This window comes from Larus michahellis, chromosome Z (genome assembly GCF_964199755.1).
Source record: "Larus michahellis chromosome Z, bLarMic1.1, whole genome shotgun sequence".
NCBI classification, from domain to species: domain Eukaryota; kingdom Metazoa; phylum Chordata; class Aves; order Charadriiformes; family Laridae; genus Larus; species Larus michahellis.
In genome coordinates this window covers 15,313,145-15,340,016 of record NC_133930.1, presented here as the reverse complement: position 1 = coordinate 15,340,016, position 26,872 = coordinate 15,313,145, and the positions used below count along the sequence as shown (strand labels likewise).

The window sequence follows — 26,872 nt, the reverse complement described above, 5'->3', positions numbered from 1 at the left end:
TTTCACAAAATTGACCAGTGTTATCTGAAAAAATACCCTTTTCCTTTTTTTGCCTCCATTGTCCATCATTTCCTCCTATCATGTACATAAAAATAAAAGATAAAAAAGTTTTATTTAACTTCACAAGATCTGAATGGTATTACTTTTCTTACTGTGCTTGCATCACTTTAAACCATGTTGTATTTGATTCCATGTGCCCAGATGGCAAATCGTAATGCATTGCATGCAGGGCAAGCATCTCAGGATGCTATTTGCAGTTTACAGCCCACAAAAATGTTAGGCATTTTTAAGGGTTATTTGTGGGATAGTCAAAGAAGGCTGGATGAATTTAGTTCCCAAATTCAGCTTGAGATTTGATGACTGCACCATTTCCAGCTTCCTTCATCAGTGTGAAAGAAGCAGGGAGGGACGCTGCACACCTGTCTGATACCAAGGGCTCAAGTAGTGGGGTAGGGGGAAAAAAAAACCTTTTGGAGTGCTTGCAGCAGGGAATCAATGCAGAGGTGGTAGCTGGTGTATACTTTCTTGGTGGCTCAAAGGCAGTTCTTAAACACTAATGGCAAGACTGTTACGGAAAGCCTTTAAGTTCTTTGCGTACTCTTGCAGTACATTGTCTGGCTTGAAATTCTGGAGAAGTGGCGCTCCACCGCACCGTAGAAACAGCATTTTAAAAATACCCAAATAAGCAAAATACGTGGGCACCTTTCACCCTTGCTCTGCAGTATGCCATCATTGTGATGGGTAACTATAGCAGGATGCTTATGTTAGAGCAGATCAGATAGAGCAATAGCTGGTTTTTTGCTCCCTTGTTTGTGAATCTGTAACAGAAGCCGAAATAGGAGCAAAAAGGTAATTTGTAACTTTTTTTTCAGTTCTGAGATATAAAGGGGCAACTTGAAAAACAGCTGGAGTGAGATCTTACATGTCTTGCTGTCTGAGAAGCGTTCTACTATGTTATTCTTGTATATTGATGTGTTTTTATACAGGGAGACCAAAGGTGAAGTGATCAATGATGGTGGCCTGCAACTTTTTGGGCAACATGTAACCTTTTGGTGGGTTTTTAAAAGCAAGAAAGTTAGAGGTGCTGAGTATAGTCACTCCAAAATTAAGACGTATGCTTACTTTTCCTGTCTGCGCTTGTGCTTTAGTTGACCGTTGTTTTGGAATTGTATAGTGCACTGACCTGGGTAAATTAATAACACTTGTGTACCTTTGGCTTTGCTTCCGACAGTATTACTGTTTTTACAATCTGAAGACTTCTCAGAACTACTGACGTGCTTTGTGCTTACGGTATTTTCACTTTTTATTTCTTGAAAACAGGAACAACATTTTTAGTGAAGGAAGTATCTTCACAAAAGGCAAATCTAAAACCTTAGGACTTGCTCACCTAGTGTTAAGGTATCTGTAGGAGCTGGGCACTACCGTTTCTTTCAAGATCTGCCTTCGTATCTGTCTTTAAAGTTTTTGTGTACAGCATCTCTAAATTTGTTTCTGTGGGTGAGTTCTTCATGTTTTTGCTGCTGTGGTTCAGATTGGTCAACAAATGTCAGCAATTTTCTGAAGGGCAGAGAATAAAATGACTGTTATAATATCTTGTGGTTTCTATTTATATTTGACAAAAGAGATTGTTCTGCGATTTGGATTGGTATAAATAGCTTCTTAGGTGTTTAAGCAATGTTTCCACAACATGATAGTATTCTGCTTTTTACCACGCCCCCTTATCCCCTCCCTGTCATGTGAATTGTAGAAACTGTTGAGGTACCAAAATCTCTAGTTTCTGCTGCCTTCTTGATATAAATGTTTTAGTGTTTGTCATAAATATTCTTAAATTTTTTTCCTTCCTTCCTTTCCCTCCCCTCCACCCCCACCTCCCTTTGAGATTAATGCAATGCTTAGTGTAAGGAACTTTTTTCGTCAGAGCCTATCTAGTATAGATGCTGTGTAAAGCAACACACCCCTCATCATAATTACAGTAAATAAAGAAGCTATGTCAACTATAGCCTTCCCAGAAAGAAAGACATAACTTATTTGCCCAATCTCATGATCTTCATGCATGCTTTACCCATTACCTAGCAATCTGGGAAGTTTGCCCCTAATAACATAGAAGAGATGCTCAACATCAGGTAGAGTTTTTCTCTTTAAAGTGGGAACAAGTGAAATAGTCAGTGATAGTGGGAAAACTGCTGTATTCTGACTGGTTATATCCATACAAACCCAAACACTGCAGAAAAGAACAATGTTCAAGAAAGTTACAGGATGGCTTGAGAATTGGGGTTGAAATGATGGCTGACTAGTTGGGGGGAATGTACTGGAAAATCAGATAAGCATTTTATCTTTCTTACTAATTGAGACTCCTGCCTGAGACTTTTTTTAAAAAAACAGTAAATGACACGAGTCATCTACTTTGAAACCAGTTAGCTTCTTACAATTAAGACATAAGCGTGTGACTTGAGTCTTCGATAACTACACAAAAGATTAGATAAAATAAGAGGTTGGCTTTTCATCTGAAGTGTTTTTAACTGCGTGTGGGTAGGCAGATGCTTATACCATAGAGCAAGTGAATTTGCACACTGAGCAGCATTCCTGTGATGACTTCTGATAGAGAAGGGAAGGTGCCATAGCACTGCTGTGGAAGTGCTGGCTGATATTTGACCAGTTGTTTTACCTGGAGCACTCAAAGCTTTCACTCTCACAATAAAATGTATTTTGCTTTATTCTAGTTTCAAAATCTGTAGTATTAGTATATTCGTGTATACTGCACAAATAATTTTTTTAATTTGCCAACCATCTGTAGTGGTGATGGAAAATTTGGATAGAAGGCATCAGGAAAAATGTAGGAGTTAGCAAAACTTCAGAGCAAGATTACTGAAGAGTGTATTCACCAAATCCTTGCATCTGGTGAAAGAGGATTAACGCTGGTAAAGATGCATAACTGAGAAAGTGAGAAAATGGATTAAAAAACCCAATAAACACCCCCACCGCCCAGCCCTAAAGAACAAAAAACCCTACTTACAGTTGTATTTTCTTAGTTATGTGACTGAGTTTTACTGTTAGCACATACCTGAAGGCTCTGTAAGGACTCATGTTCTTATGCTTCTGTTATACCCATCAGAATGTAGCAAGCTACATCTCAGCAGTGCCCTGAATAGTTTTTGGTAACTAAATATTATGAGTAAGTCTCTTCTCCCAACTTTTACCTGAACAGCAATGTCCTTGGAATCAGCATTGTTCATTAATAAATTAGTCTGAGTGATAGAGCCTTTATGAAAGCTTTACTAAAAAGGGAGATCTTGTTTCTAAATTTACTGATTTTGTTCTTCACTATCTAGACCAAGTGCTACTTGTTAACGTTTTTGGTGACATCTGACCATTTATTCAGGTAGCTGCCCCTGGAACATTTCAGAAAGTTACTTTTAATTTTTTTAATTTATTTTGTAGAAATTAAATATGCTTAATTGTCTGAGATGTAAAATGAAGAGCACAAAGATTTTGAACTCACTTTCGGTTGCAGAAGTGGGTAGCTAACAAAATTTCATGCTGTTTCAGTGATACTTTGGAGTAACCTTGTGTGTCTAAGACCAAAGTATAGCTAAATGGTAAAGATGAGCTAGGACAGTTACTTATCCATATTTCAAATGGCTACTGTCAGTAAGCACTTGTTAGTTTAAAATGAAAGAGGTACATCTCTATACCTCATTTGCATAAATTTTATTCATTGTGAAATGAACTGGAGCTGCTGATTTAAGACTGCAGAATGGTTAGTAGAAGGTACGTGTGTATAGAGGTAAGGTATTTAAAGCAAAACAATATGGGCTTGAATCATGGAAAAATATATACTAATTACAAAAGAGTAACAAATAATTTAATTAATCTCTTAATTTAAATATTGTTTGGGTTTTTTCAGCTGCATAAAAGACTGGTGTGTACACAGACTGTAAATAAAAATACATATATATTTTTAGAAATAATTACCTCATAAAAATAGAGGACTATCAAGACCAGTTGTTGCCTGAAAGGTACTGTTTTTTTAAAAAAGTGATTAAATCTGTAAGTAATCTTTTTCCTTTGTTACCTTCTGAGTATCAGTGAAGTCAGAATTCAGCTTTTGCAACCTCGTATCTAGAGAATTTAGAATGCGTTCTTTATGCAAACCATATGTGATTCTCATGAGTAGACTTACTGTGATTTTTTTCATGAAATACAAAAAAAGAAATGGAAACAATTTTGCAGTTTCCATAAATGTGGTGTTTCTAGCTCAGTTTTTTTTTAGGTTAGCCTATTACTTCAGTGGGATAGATTTTTCTATGTTTAAATTAACCAAAAATTAGGTGTCTTCTGAGTTTAAAGAATTGTACTTAGATCTCACTGTGAAATTTATAAATATGATGCTTCCTGTCCCTTCTCCGAAAATGGCCTTTGCAGCAGAAAGTAAAAGTCTTGAATAGTCACAGCTATGGACAGATGAGACCTGTCCTGTCCGTAGTATGAGGGTCTAGAGTTCCCAAGCATCATCAGTCTGTGCGCTATTTTGAAATCTGGTTATAGCACTTTAAGGGTGGTTATAACATTTTAAGTTATCACATCGACCATCATTTCCTGCTGCAGTTAGTGCTGTTTGTGAATTACTTGTAGTTTCTAATTGTGTATTTTTATTAATGTTTGAACTTGAGGATGTTATTACTTTGCTCTTTCCCTGTCTGGCCAAATTGCCCTTCATGTCTGCGTTGGCAAACTGGCTGATCCTACATCTGCTAATGTTGCTAGGCTTTTTCTTCTTGCACAACACCCTATGTAACACAGTATTTCTGGGGACAGTGGCTTCCATCTGACAGCTTGGAGGTTATCAGAAAGGACCATTTAACTGGACAACACTAATGTTTTTGGGCTATTGAACAAATTAAAATGATGCAGAGAAGAATCACGATGTTAATTGGGAAAATATTCTTAGATACGACCGTATTTCTCCCTTTTACAAATTTTCTTATAGTGTCAGTGATATTAACTTGCTTGTCAGTTTCATAATGTTCAGAGAAATACATGATCAGAATTCTTTTGAAGGGAGATTTGAAAGGGGATTTGCCTGATACAGTTGCATGATATGAAGCAGTCACAGTATATCTTTTGTTAAAACTACTAAAAATTGTGACTGTCCTTAATTATTTGTTTCTAGAATTGGTGGCAGAAAAGAAGAAAGTGGGTTGGAAGAATTGAAGGTGATTTTCTAAATCATTGCAATAAATTCATGTTCGTCATTCAAATTAATAGATGATATTCTGGAAAGTATTGATTTGATTTCTGTACCAAGGTAACCAATGTTGTGAATCTGGGAAAAGCTTATCCTCCAGCCTCCTATGGCTTTTGAGCGTAAGAACAGCTGTACTGTATCACTCCAGCCTTGTCTGTCCTGTCTTTGACAGTAGCTGATAATTGATGCAGAGGAGAGAGTAGAACAACAGGGCAGATAAACGCAGAGTCATGCCACTATGGAGCGTTGCCCAGCCTCCAGCATTTTGTGCCTCCATTTGTATTCTTTTTGTCGTCTTTTTTCTTTCCCTTTTTCTTTTAAACATCTAAACTTTTGAAAGTTTTAGAACAAGTTTTTCTAGAGTTTAAGTGTATATTCTGAAATAACTTGTATTTCTGTTTTGCTATGAAGTGGTAAAGAGAGAAATTTTGTTAGGAAACTATAATCTCAGCTGGGCTTTAGTCATCACTGTGTGCAATAGTTTTAGTTGTGTGTCTAATATTGTAGGATGTGAGAAATAAGTAATGCACAGAGGCTGATATACCAAGAATGATTGCTAAGATTCTTGGCACTAATATCACATCTTCCTGAGAGTTGAGGACCTAATTGTAAATTTAAATGAAGGACTAAATCAAACATTTGTTCTCTGAGTAGACCAGTTATTTAAAAAGTAACAGTGTTTTAAACCTGCCTCGGTAACTTACATTGTCCGAATTTTAATATTATTTTTGTAATTGGTCTTTGAGGAAACTCATGCAGGACTTTTTTGTGTACTGCTGTAAAGCATTTAAAGAATAGTTTGTTTATCAAAATCTGTATGTAATTAATTTTCAAAGCAGCATTGTAGCTGTCATTTGGAACGGTCCTTCTGTTTTCTCTTTCTGCTCTCAAAGTTTAAAGGTATTTTAAGTTTGTCTCTTGCAATCCAAAATAAATTATGCGGCCAGTCCTCGGCTTTGTTCTGTGCTTCTGTTTTAGTAGTAATACGGTAGCATCAGATGCTAGAAAAGCTGTTACCATTTCATTTATAAAACCTGTTTTTCAGAATTTTTAGCAGTAAAGCAACGCTGTTTACAAATTTATCATGCAAGATCACATTCTGGGAATAATTAACATAATTCCAAGGGTGAGGATGCAAGGATGGCTTTTCTACACATGTAATTTCAGTGACTTGGTTAGAAATAACGTTAGAAGACAATAATTTGGAATGTGATCCAATTTTGAACTGCTGCCACTGCTTCAAGGTGACTGTAACACTAGAATGTGTATTTCCTGCCACCTTTATCCATACTTAGGAATATTTGAAAACAAAAAAATCCTTTAATTTACAGTATTTTATGCACGTCTGCTAAAGAAGTCAGTCACAGTAGGCATTTAAGCATTACTTTCCTGTTTATTTACAGAAAGGCCTGTGTGCAAGTCTAGATGTTACAGAGCTAAATATGAAGGATTAGACTCCTAAGTGTAATCCTGATACAAGACTTTCTTGTTATGTGAGGTTCTAGTGATTCCTGGATCCTACCTTGGATATGCTGTCTTTTGCACTGCTTTCTAGTTAATAGGCATTCTTGTAAATGTGAAGATTAATTTCTACGTGATTGATGTAGGAAGAAGAATAGTTCTTTTCCTTTCTTTCCTGACTGCCATGAAAGAGAGGAGGTGTGCTTTTTTTCTGTGTTACTGAGCCACTTTCATCTATTCATAGCTTGCTTAAGCAGCAAGAGTGAAAATAATGTGAGTTCTTAGCTCTTATTTTCTTTCTGTTTTCATGAACATGAGTTACTGAAACTTCTCTGTTGTACTCAAAATAAAGTGCTATAGGTATGGTTCAGCTATGGAAGCTATGAGAATCAAACTATATAAATCTCTGGGTACATTCCGCAGAGATCACTGGTTTTGGTCACCTGTTCTCTTCAAGGGGATGCTCTCAATTGTTAAGATTTGTTACACACTGTAGTTTTTAATCTAAAATTTATGAGAATTATTTCATAAAACTTTTGCATCACACTATACCACGCAAAGTATTTTGCACATTACTGATTCAGGTGCGATAATAGAATTTTAACAGTGATCATAGAGGATGTCTATCTGGCTTAGTGTTCAGTACATTTGTCAACAACAGTAACTACCTAAATTTGGTACTACAAACAAACAATTCTTTCTATGTTTTTACCTTATAAATTGAGACATACCTTCAGTCTAAACATATATTACTGTGTTTTTGAAAATCATATGGTGGTTGGACTAGATGACCTTTAAAGGTCCCTTCCAACCCAACACATTCTATGATTCTACGCAGAATGTAAACTGTTCACATGCTAATTATTTTGAATCTGGCAAAGTGGAGTTGATGTGTCAATATAAATAATTCAGGAGTGATCTCTGTGTCAAGCGGTTTGCTTTTTTGTTTTTTAAATGTCTCTTCTTCCATTGTTCTCAGAACTTGGTTGTTTTTCTTCTGTGCAGTTTCAACATTTTGAATTAGATACAAATTAAGGATACTTCATGTTATGTGAGATTACGTAGTTGTCCTGATTTTTTTTTTCTTCAGTAAGCTGATAATGGCAGGATATGCCTTCTCATTGGTATTTCATTTCATTATTAAAGGTGTTGATAAAAGGTGTTTTACCAGGCTGATCACTGGTCATCTAGGCTTACATAGACACCTTTAAGTAACTGATTTCTAATGTTTCATTGCTTTCAATAACTCATGACTGTTTCGGTGGAAATGGGGAACAGTGCATTAATGTTTCTAGTTGGTGTGTGTTTCACTCAACTTCCTTCATTTTGGCAGCATGTAGTTTAAAAAGCTGCCAACAGCAGCTTTGCAATATACAGCAGCATAGCACTTAGGCTTTAAAAGTCTCTCATAAATGTAGAGGTGCATAGTAAGTTCATGATTATTCATCTATATTGTGATTCTTTCCTTCAGTAAGAGGAAGATAACTTCATGTCTTCGTAGTCAATGATGAAATGCTTAACTGTAATGAAGTACAACATCCTTCTTTAAGAGAAGCCTTTAGGCCTATTTAGAATCTTATTTCACTTTTTGGCACTATGAATCTAGTAGGTGTGATAGCAGCTGCTAGTGCCGTCTCTCATTTGAGAGTTTATTTACTGTACCTACATTGGTTACTGTGTACAGCTACTGTCCTAGTATCTACCAAGCGATGCACATAAAATATACACTCCTCAGTTTAACTCATTATGCCTGACTTCAGAGTTACTGAATTATTTGTGTGCTAAAGCCTGCTATCCTTTTTGTTTGCTTTTTACTCACATGTGTATAACAGAATAGCGAATTGGCATGGTGTTAGCATACTGAATGTGGTCAAACAATGCTGCTAAATCTGCCAGGGGAGAGGAGTCGTCACTTGTGCTAATATAGCTATTGCTGGTCCTGTTTCATCCCTGCATTAGATGGAGCGCTAGCTGTTTTGTGTAGCTGCGGCTCTGTGGTGTTCTTTCTCTCTGGAGAATGGGATCTGTCAGAATGCATCGTGATTTTCACTGGGGAAAAACAATGTCACAGTCCTGAAGGGGTGAAAAAATGAGTCAAACCCTAAAAGGTCATGAGAGTTTAAAACCAAACAACAACACAACTTTGGAGGTTTTTAATATACATGCATCTGTGAATTACTTTAATGCATAGAGAATCACAGAATTCTTGAGGCTAGCATTTTAAAAATACCAATTTCAATCTGTGCTGAAGATTATCATTATATGTATTGGGCGTTATTCTATGCAAACAGTTGTGGGTGAGAAACTGTTTGGTGTAACAGAAGTACTCAGAAAAAAGATACCTGCTACTTCAATGTCCTTTCTGTTCAAAAAAAGAAGACAGATACACAGAAAACAAGACTGTAATAATCAGCAAGCTAAACTGTTGCAGAATATAAATGTGCTGGCTTGAAATTTTTGTATATATCAACAAATTTTACATTACATTAATTGGGACAATTTGCCAAGTGTAAAAGTACAGGTAAAAAAAACCACAAGATAGTTTGACTTTTTTCTAATGAGTCTCTTCCAGAAAGGAAACATCCTGCCTCCATCACTTTACCTGTGAATGGATCAGTGGCACAGCTACTTCGGCATTGATTTTTGTAGCACTTTGGTATTCAGTTTGACTTGGTAACCCAGCAGAAAACTAACAGAGCCAAAAGAATGAAAAATATTCTGTTGAGTTAGCAGAATTTTTTTTAATGTGAAGTCGATGGGTGTCGGAGTAGTGTAAAGGACAGGGTGTATCATATAGTGGGACAGGGTAGAGGGAAGGAAAGTAAGGGAAGGGGTTCTGCATCTTCTGGCAGAAGAAAGCTGTGAGATCAACTCAGTCATTTTGCACAACTCCACCCTCAGAAGCTTCATGGGAAAGAATGTGAAGATATTTGATTGTCGTTATGTGCCAGCTCGAGATGAGTCAGCATGTCAGTAATAAATGAGGTAAGCCAGGAAAGAATAGACTCTTGAGGGTCTTAGCATTATAAGCAGTAGCTTCTCTTCTTCGTCTTTTTTCAGATAGAAAAGCAAGAACTTCTGAAAAACTAAAGAGTAAGGGTTAATTGGAGCTAAGAAATATCTGCAGCACTGGTCTGAACCATTTTGAAAAAAAAAAAAAAGGTCTTGTCTGCACCAACATGAGCTGTTAAGCTTGACAATGAAATGTTAAGGCTGTGATATTTCTTTTGGGAGATGGGTCTCTGATTTTCTGCCATGTTTTTTCAATTTCTGCATTAATCCATGTTCTTCAATGCTGTTGCGTGAGATTTTGAGACAGGAAGATATGCAGCACTGGATCTGTTCTTTGATTGCAGGAAAGCCACGTGGCTTAGTTGGTAGAAACCAGAATATATTTAGTCTATTTTCAAGCCCGTTTTAGTGTAAGAGACAGAATACCAAGACACTATATACCCATTTGTGAAATCACGTTATTTTGTTTAAATTCTTTTACTTCTGCCACATGTGAAGTTCTGTTAGGCCTGCCTACCTTCCCAGTTGGCTTTATTTTTAATAAAAATGAGTTACACTTGAGTAACTAAGTAAATTTTTTGCTTTTTTCTAATATATGATACATTTCCAGAAGAGGAAAAACAGGATAGCCAGTCTTTACTTGAAGTTAATACTCCACAATTCTTTTGTTAACTTTTTTTGAATAGATTTTTTGCAACAAGGTTTTCTGAAGTTTACAACAAGACTTGACCTGATAAGGCTTGACCGAAAAGGCTCCTGTGATCTTAGTTCTTTCTGAGGAAGTATGCTATTAGAGGGTACTTATTTCTTTACTGTCTTGGTTTTTCTACAGCACTAGTATTATTGATGTAATTGCAGTGTGAGCCAGCTGACTTGCTGTTTTTGTATTACGAATTCAATAGTGGAAATGTCTGCCATGTTCTCAGTTTTCTCACAGATCTTGTACTGGAGTCCCCACTTTGCTTCAAATTACTTACCTGCTAGTAAAGCTTCTGGGAAATACCTGGCTGCTCTCTTAAGCCCTATAAAGATGGTTTTCCTCTCTCTAGAAATGAGGGTTTTTCTCAGCAGAAAGAAGACAATGTGAGGAAAAGTTGCTATAACTGCAGTTTTTCGTACACAGGTAGAGTATAATGGGGTTTAATGCACATTTTAATTAGGCATCATTGTTATAAAGGTCTGCCATTGGTACAGAATTGTTGGCATGGGAAGTGGTAGCATCATAACGTCTTGGTTTCCTCACATCCATATTGGCTGCCTTTCTGTACATCACACCTTGCTTGCATCTGAGTTAGTGACAGCTCTGTCAGGTAGCTGAATGGAAATGTGCATTGCCAGTGATGTAGAAGAGGTTTCCTGGGCTGGTCTCTTGGTCTTTCCTGTCCATGTAGTGAGTTTAGTTTCAGTAGAGGTTTACCTTGAGTATGTAGACAACTGCACTTTCAAAACTTAAACTTAAAAGCATATTTCCAGTCATTTTGGAAAGTTATTGTTGCTGCTTATTCTTGAGGGAATTGACATGGAACATTCTGGAGAGCTGTAAGGCTGCTCACCTGGGTTCTTTCTTGTGGCATAATGAGGTATCTTATCGGTCCAAAAGTGGTGTGAGATGGAAATATCTACCATTATCCAAGGCAGACTGAAGCGTAGACATCAGCCAAACTGTATTTTCAGAGAAACCAAACTATGAGGAATTCTTTTCCTCTACTGTTTCCCTTGAAATTAGGGGCTATGATGTAAATTATTCGTAGTGCCATAACTATCCCAACCTAGTTGTTTTCAGTAGTTCTCTTGTTTCTATGGACTGTGCTATTGCAAACCTCTTAAAATGAGTTAAGCCCTGAAAAAGTAAACTATGCAGAGGAATCCTAAACTGGGATGGATCTAGTAAGATTTTCCCTGCCTCTAATTTCTGTGGTTGTATCAAAGATTATTTTTTTCTTTGGCTAGGTTGGTGGGGGGGAGGGTCAAAGAGATGCACGCATATGTTCCAGTTTGAATGCAAAGTTATTGGATGTTTGGTTTCACTATGCTCTGTCTGTGCTTGTGGCTGTGTATCTGACAGTTGACTTTGCTTATTGCTGTGACTTAGGTTTGTGGAAGAGGGTGTTTCACATCAAGCTGATCATGATTGAGATTGATGCTCACATTTAGGAGCCTGTCTTGTCTTCCCAAAATCTCACTGATCTTTGTCTGAAAAAAATGACAATTATATGGTGTGGCAGTAGCCTGTCTGTACATGTGCTAAAGTTTCATTATGCAGCATAGTCAATACAATTGATTCACCTTACCCTTGAGTAGGCACTTTGCAGCTAGTCAGGTTAATTGTTTTCAGCTTCATTGGCTGATAGATGACCATTAACTACAGTGGGTTTACAGGTTTACACACCTTAATTCGGGTACCTACCTGTAGATGTCTTAATGTTTACATACTATCTTCTGTTCATGATGGTAGTGTAAGTGCAGGGTCTTGTCTTTCCAAATATGTTCCGCATATATCCTGATGATGTTGCTAGTTATGTCTGCCTTTTCAAATTTGTTGCTTTTTTATTTTTTAAACTACAGAAGGTGATAACCCTCAGCTCGGTTTGTAAGAGGTAGTGAAGAAGGTGCTTTCTTTACATCTCTGACACTTCTGATTTCCTTTTTGTAATGAAAAATATATGAATATCCCTTCAGGATGAAGAGGGAAGTAAAAGACTCTATGTATACACCACAAATTCAGCATTAGCTGTTCATTCTGCGGTATGAAGAGCTAAGTTTCTTCTACTGAAGTATAGTGTGTGGAACCACACACAAAACCCTTCTCTTTGCTGCTTTCCAGATTCCCCTTGTTTGGCCTCTTAAGACTTTTCTGAAGACTTTGTTTTATATAATGCAATGTCTTCTTTTTTGGTGATGTAATACTTTCTAACCATTCACATATCCAGCATAGCCTTGATATTTCATTTATTTCAAACTACAGTGCTATTGATAGTATTGTTGTAGTGCCTGTCACAGTGTCTAATCCAAGACTGCATGAGAATCCTACAGTCAAGCATATCCCTTTGAAAACCGTCCTGCCACAATACCACCACGTACAGAGCTTACTGCAGTTTCTGTTACAAGATTTCTGTGTGCAGCTCTCTGTGCCCAGCCATACCGTGTCCTGCTCGTCCCACTCTGCCTCAACTCCCAGACTTATTCCCAAAGGCAAGGCAATGTTGTTGCTTCTCACCATTTTTGGTAGTCCTTTTCCATTTTCCAGCAGAATGCTGGTTTGTAGGTTTTGGAGTTTTACTGTTGGCATGGTGGGTCCTTAGGAAGAAAGGAGAAGATGTTCCTAGTTGCCCTGTTTACCTTGTTGTTCATTGCCTGTGTCGCTGGAAAGTCCTAGCCCTCTATTAAGTTTAGGGTGATTGTGGATGGAGAGTAATATGGAGAGCAGAAGAGAGTCACATCTTTCCAAAATCCCACCAGCCCTTTGTCTGGAGGGAAGAAAGAAGCCATGTGGTGTGGCAGTTAATGTGCTAGCTTTTTTATTCCGTCTTTAAGTTTACTTCTTATCTTTAAATTACAAGGGGATTAAGGATAAAGCTATTCAGTTATGGGATGTTAGGATTGGAGTTTCAGATGCTAAATGGATTTCTTTGTCAATTGCAAATCTAAGATATTGATTAAAATCTGCTCTGAAATAGGAGTCTCTGTCCTCCATGGGCTTTCGTATTAATTCTGGAGAACTTGGGTACGCCTCGTTGTGTTCCTAAGCATAAATCAAACTGATGCTTTTTGAGATGAAAGTGATTTTTAATTAGGACTGGGAGAGTACCTGTTAGATCTAGGAAATGGCATGTTGAATGCATGTTAAGATTTTTGATGGTTTGTTTCCAATTGTATCTGCTAATAACCTGTTTTCTCTTGCAGAACCCTGTGATAATATGAGAGAGATTCTCCAAAATGTGGCCAAATTGCAAGGTGTTTCAAATATGAGAAAACTAGGTCACTTGAATAATTTTACTAAGGTAAGAGCTCAAATGGTGTCATAAAACAAGTGATCATATAGACAAAATATTTTGTTTTCTCTATCAGACATTGTCTGGGAGTTTCATGAAACAGCTTAATATCATGCAACAGTACTCGAAAACTGCACACTCTGAGGGAGGAAACGAGGAAATAAGGACAAGCAAATATATGAATGCAGGGTTATGCGGAAGTTTGTCTACATGTCCTACTGGCTCGTTTTTTTGTAGTATTTTAGTGCTTAGAAGCCTGAAATATCTCCCAGTAATGGGTTAAGTTGCAGAAATAGAGCTGAAGAGTGGTTCCTGCTCCATAGAATTGAATCAAAAATGTGAAATTCCAGACTCTGTGGATGTAAACTGAGAAAGTATGATGAGTGGGAGGGCTGTATCAATGAGCATGATATGCAGTGGTTTGGGCACTAATAGAATAGCAACTGTCAACTTTCACTGCAGCTTTCATAGTGAAAAAGATTTAAAGGGGTGATTTCTAGAAGTGGTCTGTATTGCTGATTTTTGGGGTGGTTTTTCCAAATACATGCTTCCAAATAATGGGAATGTGATAAGTACTTGCCTGAAAGTCTGATGGATATGTTGGAAGCTGTCATTGTGAGCTGACAGGAGGCAAGAATTAAAAACTTACTGCAGGATGAGAGTGTCGGCTGAAGAAAGAGGCCATGAAAGGCCTTCAAAAGGAGAGCAAGTCCCATTTTTTGTGTAGATGAGGAACCTGTGGAGACGAGCAGCGGGCTGATGTGAGGTGGGCAGGGAGTTAGGAAAAGGGTGTGTGTTTGTAGTGTGGTGAATGGCTGTGGTTGGACCAGTGTTCCATTGGTTGAGGCAAAGGAAAAGTGCATTGCAGTCAGTGAGCTAGGAGATGTTGGAGCTTCAATGTGAATGTTACCTAGATGGATGGACTGATACTCAGAAGGAGCTGATAAGTTGTACACTTTTCTGATAGAGCACCACAGATAGGGCAGCATGCCTGAAGATTAAACCCTTGTTTCTGTGACAGAGGATGAATCCTGCAGTCAGCAGTAGCCAAGAAACGAGGTTGTAGTGGAGAATGTTGTGGGTAAAGTAAGGTTTAAATTGTTGTTGTTGTAGATGAGCTGGTAACAAATCATTAAGTAAGATAACCAGGAGGCTGCTTGAAAGTTTTGAGACAATCTCAAGTCGAATAATGAATGCTTAAGGGCAGGTTTGGGGGACCAATTGATATGGGAAGGACAAATGTGCATGATGATCTTTGAAGTAGGCATGCTTATTCACTGTTAAAAGCACTCCTTGTAAAATTGAACAACACTTCAGTAGTAGTGTATGAGATTCAGTTAGCAGGAAGGTGAGTACTGAGAACAAAATCACAGTAGCAGATAAATTTGTCTTCTAGTGCATTAATAATAAATTTGTAAATGCTCCATTTCTGAGTTTGTTCAGAGCACGTATAGGTTCATAGCATTCACTGAGGAACTGAACTTATACTGAAATCTTTTCTTTGGGTCGTTGCCTTGTTGTGTCTGTCAGACATCCACTATTGACAAAATGATGCTTCCAAACTGCGTTGCAAGAAAGCCCTTTATTCTGCTAGAAAAGGCTGATGCATGTCTGTGTTTGTTTTTGTGCTAATCTGGAAACTTTTAAATGTGAGTGCTTCCAAATTCTCTAGTTGCCTTAAAACTGAAGAGATGGATTAGGTTTGCAGATGGATGATTCCTAGTGAAAAGTCAATATTTCGTCAACTATGGATCTTAAAACTGTTGATTTTACCACTGAAAATGAGACGTTAAGCACCTCCAAATATGGTAAATTAGTAAATATGCATACTGTAATTAAAGGATGAACCAAAAAATCTTTTTAAAAGATAGTTTTGAAAAATTGAATAATTCCATAATTGAATATTTGAAGAATGTGTTCTTTTTACTTAACTTGGTGTTAAAAATGGAAAATACTTACAAAAACACAAGGCAAGTTTTCATAAATAGGCCTTAAGACTGGCAAGAAATCATGAATTTGTGAAAAGCAACTTGCTAAAATTAAATATGACTTTTGAAGACAGACTGTAGTTCATAGCCTGGTTTTGATCCTGAATCAGAGTGACCCTGTGTAACGGAATCATCCTGCTCTTATTTAATTTGTAGCATATGTTCTTATATTCATCTCCCTGCAATATCTGCTTTATAAATGTATAACTTGTACATTTGGTTTCGAAAACTCGTCCTATTTTTGTTTGAATGGTAAATGCAGTTATGAAAATAGAATAAAGGTTGCAAATTGTATTGTATTGTCTGCCTTGTGGTTGGAACAATTCTGTGTTTTTCATTCCAGTGGTTAAGAGTGAAAGCCTGGAGCTTGGAGGAGATGGTTTTATTTCCTTTTTGCACTCTGGTCTTCTACCATGAATTGATACAGTCTTAGTTCCCCTTTTGTGAGATAGGAGTGTGGGGAAGAGAGGCGTGCTGAGAGCTGAGGATGTTTGTATCCTGTCCTGGAATTATAGCAAAGATAAATTTGATTTGTTTTTAAATTCCTATGTTCTGTGTTCCATTTTTGAAAGGCTACTAGTTATCTAGGATATTAGTTCTACAGACAAGGAAAGGACCTTTGATATTTTTTTTTATAGCATATTTCTGATAAAATAATAAAGAAAATCTATAAAATGTCACTTTCAACACCAATCTAAGCAGTTGCTTCCCAGCGCCCCAGATCTTTCTTTCAAAGACTGGGCAAATCTCCCATTTGGAAGAAATATTCTTCTACTTTTTTGGTCAGGGGAAGCAAAATGTTTGTATTCGAGACAAGTAATTTAAGTTAATGTGGGCTTTCCTGACAGAAATCATGGTAGACATTAAGTTTTGTATTAATTTCAAGATATCTGAGGTATATTAGGTTCAGGTTACTATCCTTGAAAGAGGACTGGATTTTTAGGGTGGGATTTGTTCCACCCCCCTCCTGCTTTGTTTAAGGAGAAGGAAAGTAATCACCCTTTAAAAATTACTGAACTAGACTCCAGGATTTTATGCTGAAGTTAAATACTTCGAATGAAATTTTTAAAAGATAGCGGTGGTCAGCAGTCAACCGGATTTGTTACTTTATCTGCAAGAATGATACTGTAAGACAGCTATTTTGTATGAAGCTTGTCTACCTAAAAGATGTAATTCCCTTTTAATTTGTCTTTCCCTCAAGAGAAGTGTTAACTAGTAACATTCAAGTCCCCGCAGCACCTGTACGTAACTGCGCCAAGTGTGCTGTATACATTGTATTTTACAAAATGTAGCATTTCATTCACCAGTTTTAGCTAGTGCTTTTTCTTAGTAAAACCCTTAATGTTCATGTTCTTGGATTCTTGGCTGCAGAACAAGGGTTGTTCTTGCCCAACAAGTGCTGTAAGTTTTTTGTTCCAAGAAATTGGCCTTCCCAGTCTGGTGATACTCAGGCTATGGAAAGGTATGTTTAGTTCTGGATTGCAGCGGTGGCAGACTTACAAATTTTTCTCATCTGCTGCTCTTGACCTAATAAGTGAAGATGCAGTATTGGGGGTAAAAAAGCTTATGAAGTACTGCCTAATCTGTATTAGACAAAAATAATCCTGTTCCTTTCAAACCACCTGTATCACTATTTAAGATAACCTGAATTTTGAGCTGAAAACTGGTTGAGAATTTTACCTCTAATAAATGGTCAGTGAACGTCACAGCAGTTTACAAGCTCAGTATGTACCTTTGGCTTCAGTAAAACGAGTGGGATTACCCATCTTCCATTTATAAGGCCAGCTACATAAGACAAGCACCTTGAAGTTTCCCAGCTTCTGCTGATTAATACCAAAACATCATGGTTACTACTTTGGGGTTTTCCCCACCCCCATGAGAAATAGTAAGTGATAAATTACTGAAAACCAGAAGGAAACATACAATTGCATTTACCTAGTGGAAAATATCTTTTGGATGTGAAGTATTTATTTAGAATCCTTTATTACAGAAGGCTTATCCCACTGTTAGCTTCTGAGAGATCCTTTATACCTTTTTAAACCTAAAAGCATATTTAAATAAGGAGCAGAAAAAAGGATCAACAGATGTTGTTATAGGGATTTCTGTTGTTCATTCAGAAAGAAAGGTGCTTCTTCAAGGACAAAATGAAAATTAATTAATTTTATTTTAAATGTAGCAATTGAGTAATGTCAGTGATATGGAAAATCATATTTTCAATTTGCTCAAAACTAACTATGTCATTATTTAATGAGGCTCTACTATTCTGCTCTATATGTGTTAGCTTTTTACTATTCTGCTAAATTTCACTAGGATATGGATTGAATTTGGGGCTGTAGAGGCTTTCACAGAATCCGTCTTTGATTCATAGTCCGTCATTTTAGAGTCTCAGCTGTCCTTTGCAAAACGCAAGTATCTTAGAATCTGAATGCAGTTTTCACTGAGTGTAACATTAATCCAAGTTGCTAAACCACTATGGGCAGAACTTGATGAACTTCATCTCATGATGAAGTACACAGCCTATAGGAACAGAACATCAGCTTAGGGGGCATTCAGCTCTGGAACAAACCTGGAAAGCTAATGGTTATAAATCCAGTGTCTGCAGTTTCATTAGGGTCTTCTCTTAAGACTAAGATCTACTAAGTAGTCTCCTCATAAATATTACCAGTGATGTTTCAAACTGTATTTCCAAAATCACAGTAAAATGATTACATTTTGGCTGCATAAAATATTATCATAATTTTACCTAGTTATTGCTGTGACTGTTCTGTTAAATATAAGTTTGAATGGTCTCAGTGTGTAATCGACTTGTGTATGCTGTTGACCTCCTGTGGTTTTGTTGTTTTGAGCTACTGTTTCCAAGACATGTTGATGTGTTACTCATATTGCTATGACTCATCCAAGTAGCATGAAAAACTCATAGCTGACAGTAAACATGAAAAAAACCCTTCACTGTAAGTTAGTCACTGTCTTGCCTAGCGTAAGTACCATTTTGTCCTAGTATTAAGTATTGAGTATTCTATCAAAAATTTTGAATTTTAGAGTTGACTTAATGGCAGTTTTAGCAAGCAAAGTACACTCTGTGGTTTTGTGTGTCTATATATCTATAAAAAATTTATTGTGGATATTAAAAAAAATACATTTTATATGTGTGAGAGAGATATGTGTGAAAAATATAAAGTGTATTTGCGTAATTCCAGGCATTTACACGATATGATAATACATTATTGTCATTTTAGTGAAATATAGCAATGTATAGCCAAAACTAGATTTTAGTGTTCTGTTACTGCTTGCCTATAAACTTATACCACAGTGATATGTGAATGTTAATTGTTAAATGTTACAGTCAAACATATGACAGTTACTTGGCTTTGTCAGGAATTCAGCCATTACAAAAATCACTGCATTTGGGCCAGTATCACTGGCCTGCTTAATGTTGGTTGAAAGTGAAATGAGAAGAAAGTGGCAAAGTTTCTCCTTTAATATACTTAAGACCAGACATTTATAACTGAGGAAATATCCAAAGCGTAGAGACAGCTGAACAGTATCTTCTTTATAGCAGCCTACATGACTTTTTTTCTTCTTTTAAACATGTATCAATCCAACCTTACTTTTGCCAGGTTGTTTTTTCTTTTTCCTAGACTAAATAAACTCAATGGCTTATCCCTCATGGGTGTATTTTCTAGCTGCCTTGTACATTTTTCTGTGGCAGTTTTTCCAGTTTGTCTGCTCTTAAAATGTGGCACCCAAAATTTTGTTGTTTATGCAGTTTTGAGAGCAGCCTGTGAAGTGGGGGAAAAAAGTCTCTAAATTTCAAACATAATGCACTACTATTAGTATTTTCAAAAGTAAAATTTCTTTTTTTTTTTCTGAAATGAGATCACATTAACTCATTTAGTTTATAGTTTGCTGTAACTTACCTTGCTTTCCTTCTGAAATTTATTTTTGTATTTAGCATTCAGAATGTTTTCTGAACATCTGGCACTTCTCTGCTGGACTCCTTTCAGTTTTTATGTGTCTGTTAACGTGTGGTACCCTGAATGATATGATACACTGTTCTTTTTATTTAATTGAATTTTCTTACTGACTTTGGGCACTCCTTTCAAATCACTGAAATGCTTTGAATTCTGATCTTGCGGTCCATCTTTTAAATTCTTTTCTAGCTGGAAATCCAGTACACACACCACTGTGTGTAAATTGCAAAGAAAGCCAGTACATAAGTAATGGTGGCCCATTGGAATGAGAGTAAACTAATACCTAAAGTAGCTAATCTTGTGCGTAGGTTTTTTTATCCAATTCTATCTGTTCACTCCCTGTGAGAGATATTTCACATGTATGCACAGACACCATCAATGTGTCTTAGATAATGATTATCATCATGTTCAGAAATTTGTATCCACACAGCTGTTAAACTTGATGGAAGTTATACCTGTTGTCAGGTAGGATCAAGTTTCTTTCTAGATGAGTGAGGGTATGCACTGTGGGAACACATATATAGAGGAAAACAGTTGGTATTGAGGAGCTAATAACCACATTGTATGTATTTGGTAAGAGTGGTTACTGATGATTAGATTAGAGTTGGTCCAGTGAACTGAATGCTCTTTAGCAATTGCAGCAAGTTAGGTGGGTTCCTGGAACACGTCATCTGCTTTAGTTTCATCTTGGGACCGCTCAAGATACCAGCCAATGGTAAGTGTGATGAAGCTCGCTTCAGAAATGCGCTAGTGCACACAATGTCAGCTTTCTCAAAAATGTTTTTTCCTACATCACAATTACAATTCTGTTTTGTGGTTGGTTTTTTTTAAAGTAGGAAAAAATACTGTTAGAATAATCTGGTATGTTAAATTAGGATTTCTCATTTGTGTCTGGGGTGGAATAATGGGGAGCGGTTTAGGTATATAAATGATTAGCCTAAACAGCTATTGATGTACTTGTCTGAAACTGAACAATGAACTGTTTTTACTCTCGTATCTTCTCACACTGTTTTGCTTACACTCTGCCAGCCAATTTTTACAGTTCATAAGATCTCAATAGAAATGCTAAAACAGCAGTGGTGGCCTTAGGCAGTCCAACAACATGGCATAAAAATAGATTGGTGCTAGGAAGTGACATACTGTCATAACAAGTTAATGCACCAATTGTCTAGTTTTATTATCACTTAAATCTGAAAGGTGGGGAAAAGAGGTTGTGTAATCATTTTCCGTATGTTTTATAATCACCTTTGGTTATAAACTCTTAATAAAGAAAAAATCAAAGTCCAAAACATTTCAATTAGCTTAGATTATTTGAGCCCAAATGTGGAGAGCTGATCCAAGCCAATTTAATAATCTGTCTCAGTAACAGCTTTGGATTTCAGCATTATCACTATGCATTTTTCTTAAAACATGAAAAATAATTTCTTAAAATGTAACATGATTCTTGTAAGAATTTATACTCATTCAGCATAAACCAAAGTATTGTTTGAATTTAAAACATCATGCTAATAGAACGGGTTTATTTAAAAGCAGAGTTTCTGTGCAATATGCTGGTTTTTTCAGGTAGAGGTGAACAGTAGAATGGGAGCATGGAACATGTTAAATATTCCAATTTACAGTAGCATTAATTTAACTGTTTGTTACTAATTTTTTATTGTTAGCAGATAATACGTATGAAGAATGTGGCACAGGGTTTGATACATTTTAATACTTTCAGAGCAGGAGTATTCAGAAGTTGACATAAACACTTCCTGAATTCCTTACTGAGAAGAAGCTGTTAAACTGTGCTGTCTCAGAACTGAACAGATGCCTGTTACGAAAAGAGAGGACAAAGTGCAAAGCTATTGCAATCAGTATTAGTCACTTGAGTTTTTGGAAGTGCTTGGGAAATTGCTTTGGGATTTGGACAATTTGGATGTGATAATAATGTATTTTATCATTTTAGCTAGGGATAGTAAATGACGTTACTAGGAATTTCTTTGCCACTCCTGCAAAGGAGAACAGCATCTGCTCTTCTTACAGAAGAGACTGGTTTCCTTTCCTAAAGAGGCTACAACATTGGCACGCACTAGATTGCTCCTTTTGAGATTGACTTTGGATGTAAAAACTGCACTTGTAAACCTTCAGTGTTGTGTTCAAAATGGATAGGTATGGTTGAAATGTTCAGAATTTGTGACAGTTTATAGATTCTTTTTGTGTGCATAAATTCAGTCTTTGCACTGATTTTTTTCAGAGGTACAGGTTCTGTGGAACTGATGGCAGGCTGGGCTGAATGTCAGTTACAGGACACTTAACATGGCAATGCCTTCTAATTTTTTTTTTATATTTTTCTTCATCTTTGCTGTGTGGACCATGACTGTCAATCTGCTTCAGAACTCTCACCAGAGCCCTGTTTTTGAATGTGGTGTGCTTTGACTTCAGTCTTTTTCATCTCTGCTCAGGTTACCAATTGCCCAACTAGTGTCTCTTCTGAAAAGGGCTTAAAGGCAACAAGAAGAGCAATCTGGAGTTGAAAAACTGAGCAGTATAAAAGGCCACAGATTTGTGTGTGTCTGGCGTATGTAGGAACAGAACACTGACAGCAGAAATTCTCAGGGAAGTCTGAAGTTATTACGCATCCCTTTGCTATGAATGAAATTCCTTGGGTTTCCTTGAAAGCACGTCCAGAAATGTACAGTTTCACATAGTCATTTTTAAAGAATTAAAAATAATAGATATTTTCTTTTATTTTCAGCTTCTTTGTAATACTGGCCATGCTGAAGAAAAGCTAGGTTTTACATATGACAGCATAATAATATGGTAAGTAGTAAGGAGCAATAGGGCAACACTAGAGTACTTTAATTGTTGTAGGTGCAATTAAATAAACTTCATTTGTACTTCTGAGCTAATATTTTGTATTTCTAATGTGTTTGAAATTTCATAATGCAAACATATATCTTACAAATAATTTAATGAGTAAAATCAGAAATACATTATTTGCTTTTGGGCAAAGAGGGGAAAAAACGTCCAAGTTAAAAGTATGGATTTCTTTATTATATTCCTTATAGATGTAAAAACACCTCTAAATATCTCAGTACTTACAAAAGGTACTTTTAGTAAAAATATACAGCTACAGAATTTAGAGCATATTCTTAACATAGAATCAGGATTTAAAAATAAATATTTTATGTTGATTTGGTGTGTATATGTCTTTGTAGCATTGCTTTCCCTGCTGCTAAAATGCCCTGTGTATGTACTTTCAAGTGGAATTTTCCTATATTTTGTTGCTGTTTCTGACAGCTGCAAGTAACTATATGCTTATTTCCAGAATCTGTGTTTTTACGTAGACATTGGTAAATTTGTCCTGAGGTTCAGCATTGGTGGCAGAAACAACTAAGATCTAGTATTTAACATGATTTTCTGTTCTTTCAATTTAGTTTATCTGACTTAAGAAAGCAAGCTTAGAAAAGTCACTCTTTAAGTAAAATATTGGGAGAACTTGTGTAATTTCTTATGAAAATATTTTAAGTTGTTTTCTTAAATAGAAATTACTTTCTCTGCTAGGACTAAAAAATTTAAAAAATATTAGTATATTTTTGTGAATGCATATTTTGCTGTAAGCTTTAATAGGTTATCGTTTTCTGATCTTATTTATGTAATCTGTTATAGTGTTTATGATGGAAGTGACCATCACTTAAGAGTATAACTTCAAAATTCAGAATTCTTTACCAAATATTTTTAAATACAAGTCTTAAAAGGTTATGCAAATACTAGTGTTTGTTTTTACAGGAAGAAGTTTACAGAAAGATCTGCTAATCCAAACACAATTACAGATATTGATAAGGAAGAGATAAAAATGTTGTTCTCAGCAGACACATGAAGAAAAATAGCCTTCTACTTAGAAAAATGCCAAAAATGGTTTCTCAAAAAAACTGGAAAGAATATAGCAGGAAAATGATCTTGGTTAGTGTTGTTACTTTGGTCAGTCCAATGGTTCCTCTCTGTATGTACATGAGAAGCCAATTTTTACTGCACATGTAGGTAACTCCACTATAATGATAACTTTCAAACTCAGGGATATCACTCAAATGCTCACATTTTAACAGGCATAATCATGCTGGTTGGTGGTTCTTCAGAAATATTTATAGGATGAATTGTTTTAATTAAATACAGACTTTTCAGGCAAATTTAAAAATTTTTCTCTCCGGAGTTACGGCCATTCTGTGGTAGTATTCTGTTTGCAGATTATTTTGCTGTACAGCATACAGCTGTTCTGAGTAACTTGCAAATACTGAACTTTTTAATAAATTTTGGAAGTGACCTTCAGGTAGACTAATTACATATATTCCTTTGGAAAGAGCATGGAAGTTCTGTAACTCACTCTGCTGATGTTCCCAACATTATCTTAGTGTCGTGGTTTTGGCCGGATTGGCCAATCAGAACAACAGATGCTCCCCCTCCCTCTCTCCTCAGAGAGGAGAGGAAGAGATAAGGAGATTTACGAGTTCAGAAAAAGAACTAAACTACTTCAATTAAAATAAGAAAATAGTAAATAATAGAATAATAAAAATTAAAGAAAAAGGTATACAATATATACAAAACCGTATCCAGCTCCCAGGATGACGATCACGTCACCAGCAGACACAGGGAAAGTCCCAGACTGGAGTCAGTGACAGACAGGAGCTGAATTCTGGAACTAGAGTCAGGAGGGCTCAGATCGGGATCAAAGGCAGATGAACAGACAGGGTCCTCCTCAGACGTCGGCCATTGAAGATAAAAGCGAGCCAGAGCAGCCTTGCCCCTCTGATCCCTCAGCTTTTGTACTGAGCGTGATGCAGATGGGATGGAATACCCTGTTGGTCAGTTTTAGGTCACCTGTCCTGTCCGCTCCTCCCTGCAGGTGGGACCCCTCTACACTTCTCTGCTTCCTCTAATAGGGCAAACAGCAAAGTTATCTGACCTTGGTTGTTACAGCAATAAGTACAAGCAAGAGCCTCTCTGCATACCATTCATTGGTGTAATCTGGTTTTATCACTCTGAGAGTGAACAGTTTCTGAACAATATGCTGTTAATTTCAGAGTTTAGTCAGTTAGAAGAGGCACAGCTAAAAAGTAAAATTACAAATCAGAAAATTGGTTCTGTTTTAGCTCAAACCAGGACACTTAGATTTCCATAGGGGAACCTTTTTATTCTACAGAACTGACTTGTTTTTCCTTTGAAAACATGAAAATTTACTTGGATGCAAGAAATACTTCCTGACTTTTCTGCATTTGTGAAGTATGAATGGCTAACCTAAAGCATTAAACTATAAGGGAATCAATGATTTCAAAATAATTACAGATTTCCTATAAAGTTCTAGGTTTGGGGTTAGTAACCTTAGTAGAATATTTAACCAAACCGAAGACATTTGCAGTCTGCAATAACTGCAGTTATTATCAAGTTAGAGATCTGGGTTTTAGAACTCACTCTCTTTTTGAAATTATGTTAGTCGAGGTGCCTGGTTATAGTTTCTTCCTGCCAGCATATGGAGATAACAGTGACACGTTTCATTGTCATTCCCAGTGTAGATGGGTCTTCCCAGTTCGCAGAGCACCATACCATTGACAGCTGAGAGGAGGCCTTGAGCCATGAAGAAAATGGAGTGTTGGTAGCCTCAGAAACATTTGAGGTCTCTTAGTTATGTCCCAAGAGGCTTTGGGCATAAAAGAAAAATTAAGAATATTCACAATTACCTTACTGGATCACATGGAGATCCGTCAAAACCATGGTTATCATTCTGTAGCGTGTGGATGAGATACTTTAGAAAAAGGTATGAGAATGATCCTATAATAGGAAGTGACTATCCTTTCTTATTCCTTCGTTTGTTAGTTTTTCCAGACTTTTTATCAGTCTTAATGTTTATCAGCCTTAATGCTGTCATAGAAAGCTATTTTCATTTCTGCAGTGACACTTAAAATACTGGGGTGAGTAGTACTGCGCTTATTTTTTCTCTTACACAGTCATGATGTCTTCTTGGCACTTTCAGCCACAGATGCACGTGCAGTGTGCATATCAAAATAATTTTCTTGATCTGATGGCTATTTTAGAATCATGTAGTATGGTTTTATAACACAGCTTTTGTCTTGATGTGTGTTAAGTCACATCTAACAATCTTCACTATCTTGTGAATTATATATACATATAATTTTTAAGTTCTCTTGAAGTTTCTCATAACCTTATTAAGATAATAATTCTTATTAATTATGTTGCCCTCTCTATTTCTGTCCCCACCTGACCTCCTCCAAATCAAAAATTGTATACTAAATACTACCTGCATAAGATTGTGAGAGATTGTGAGATCTGCATAGGAGCTTGTGAACCTGCATAAAAATCAGGACAAAAAGTTATCAGGATAAAAATCCTCCATTCACCTCTGCTTTTTGAATTCATCTTTACAGATTGCGATTTCTGAAACTACTTTTTGTCACTCTGTAATCTTTTTATATCCCTTAATACAATCTTCAGCAACACCTTACGCCTTTTTATACACTATTGTAATAACTCGTTTTAAGTCTTTCGAAAGACTAGAAGAATAAAGTTTGCGTAACCTCTGCTGGGTGCTTCACATGGTAACCAGTTTTACTTTAAGGTGATTTTATTATAAAACCCAAAACAGTCTGTGTGCCCTTTGGAATCTGTTTTATGTAGACCTGTTTATCACCTTTTTTTCACCTTGGCCATACCATTTATGATATGGTGCTAGCAAATACAGTTCATGTTAATGTTGTTTCCAAATACAGATCAGAAGCTTGGTGGGCAACTGACAATACTTACTGGATGATTTCCTCCAGTTCTTCCATCATTTTCACATCTAAGTCTAACTCATATTTTGTATAATAAAAAAGATGTTGAGACAGGAATCTTCATGCAGATCTCTAAAGCAATGACAGTATGAAGAAAATGATTGTTTCCATCATATCTCTGTCAGTCTTTTATTTGCATCATTCCTTCTCCTTTTCCTTTTGGGTTATCCAGTGGATCTGGTTTAATTTTTCAAGTTTTCTCCTTGTGGTACAGCTGTGGTTCTGACAGAGAAGTCAGAACACGTAGACGCATACAGACACATGCATATAGGTGTTCCTACATATTTTTTTTTCTGACTGTTGTAGCGTATCGTTGTTACCATAAAATCAGGTTTCGCTCAGGTTTTTGCAGTTCAGTCATTGACTGGTGACCTTTTTTTGG

The 26,872-nt window shown here is 36.5% G+C and overlaps 1 protein-coding gene across 2 annotated transcripts in view; it reads left to right on the top strand.

Annotated features, from left to right (window-relative positions):
* RICTOR (RPTOR independent companion of MTOR complex 2) overlaps positions 1 to 26,872 on the top strand; it is an 86,710-nt gene that overhangs the window by 4,474 nt on the left and 55,364 nt on the right. For both annotated transcript variants that reach the window (XM_074570988.1, XM_074570987.1), the window contains exons 3-4: positions 13,622 to 13,719; positions 22,404 to 22,468. In XM_074570988.1, the coding sequence (XP_074427089.1) occupies positions 13,622 to 13,719; positions 22,404 to 22,468 (163 nt within the window). The remainder of the gene's footprint in view (positions 1 to 13,621; positions 13,720 to 22,403; positions 22,469 to 26,872) is intronic.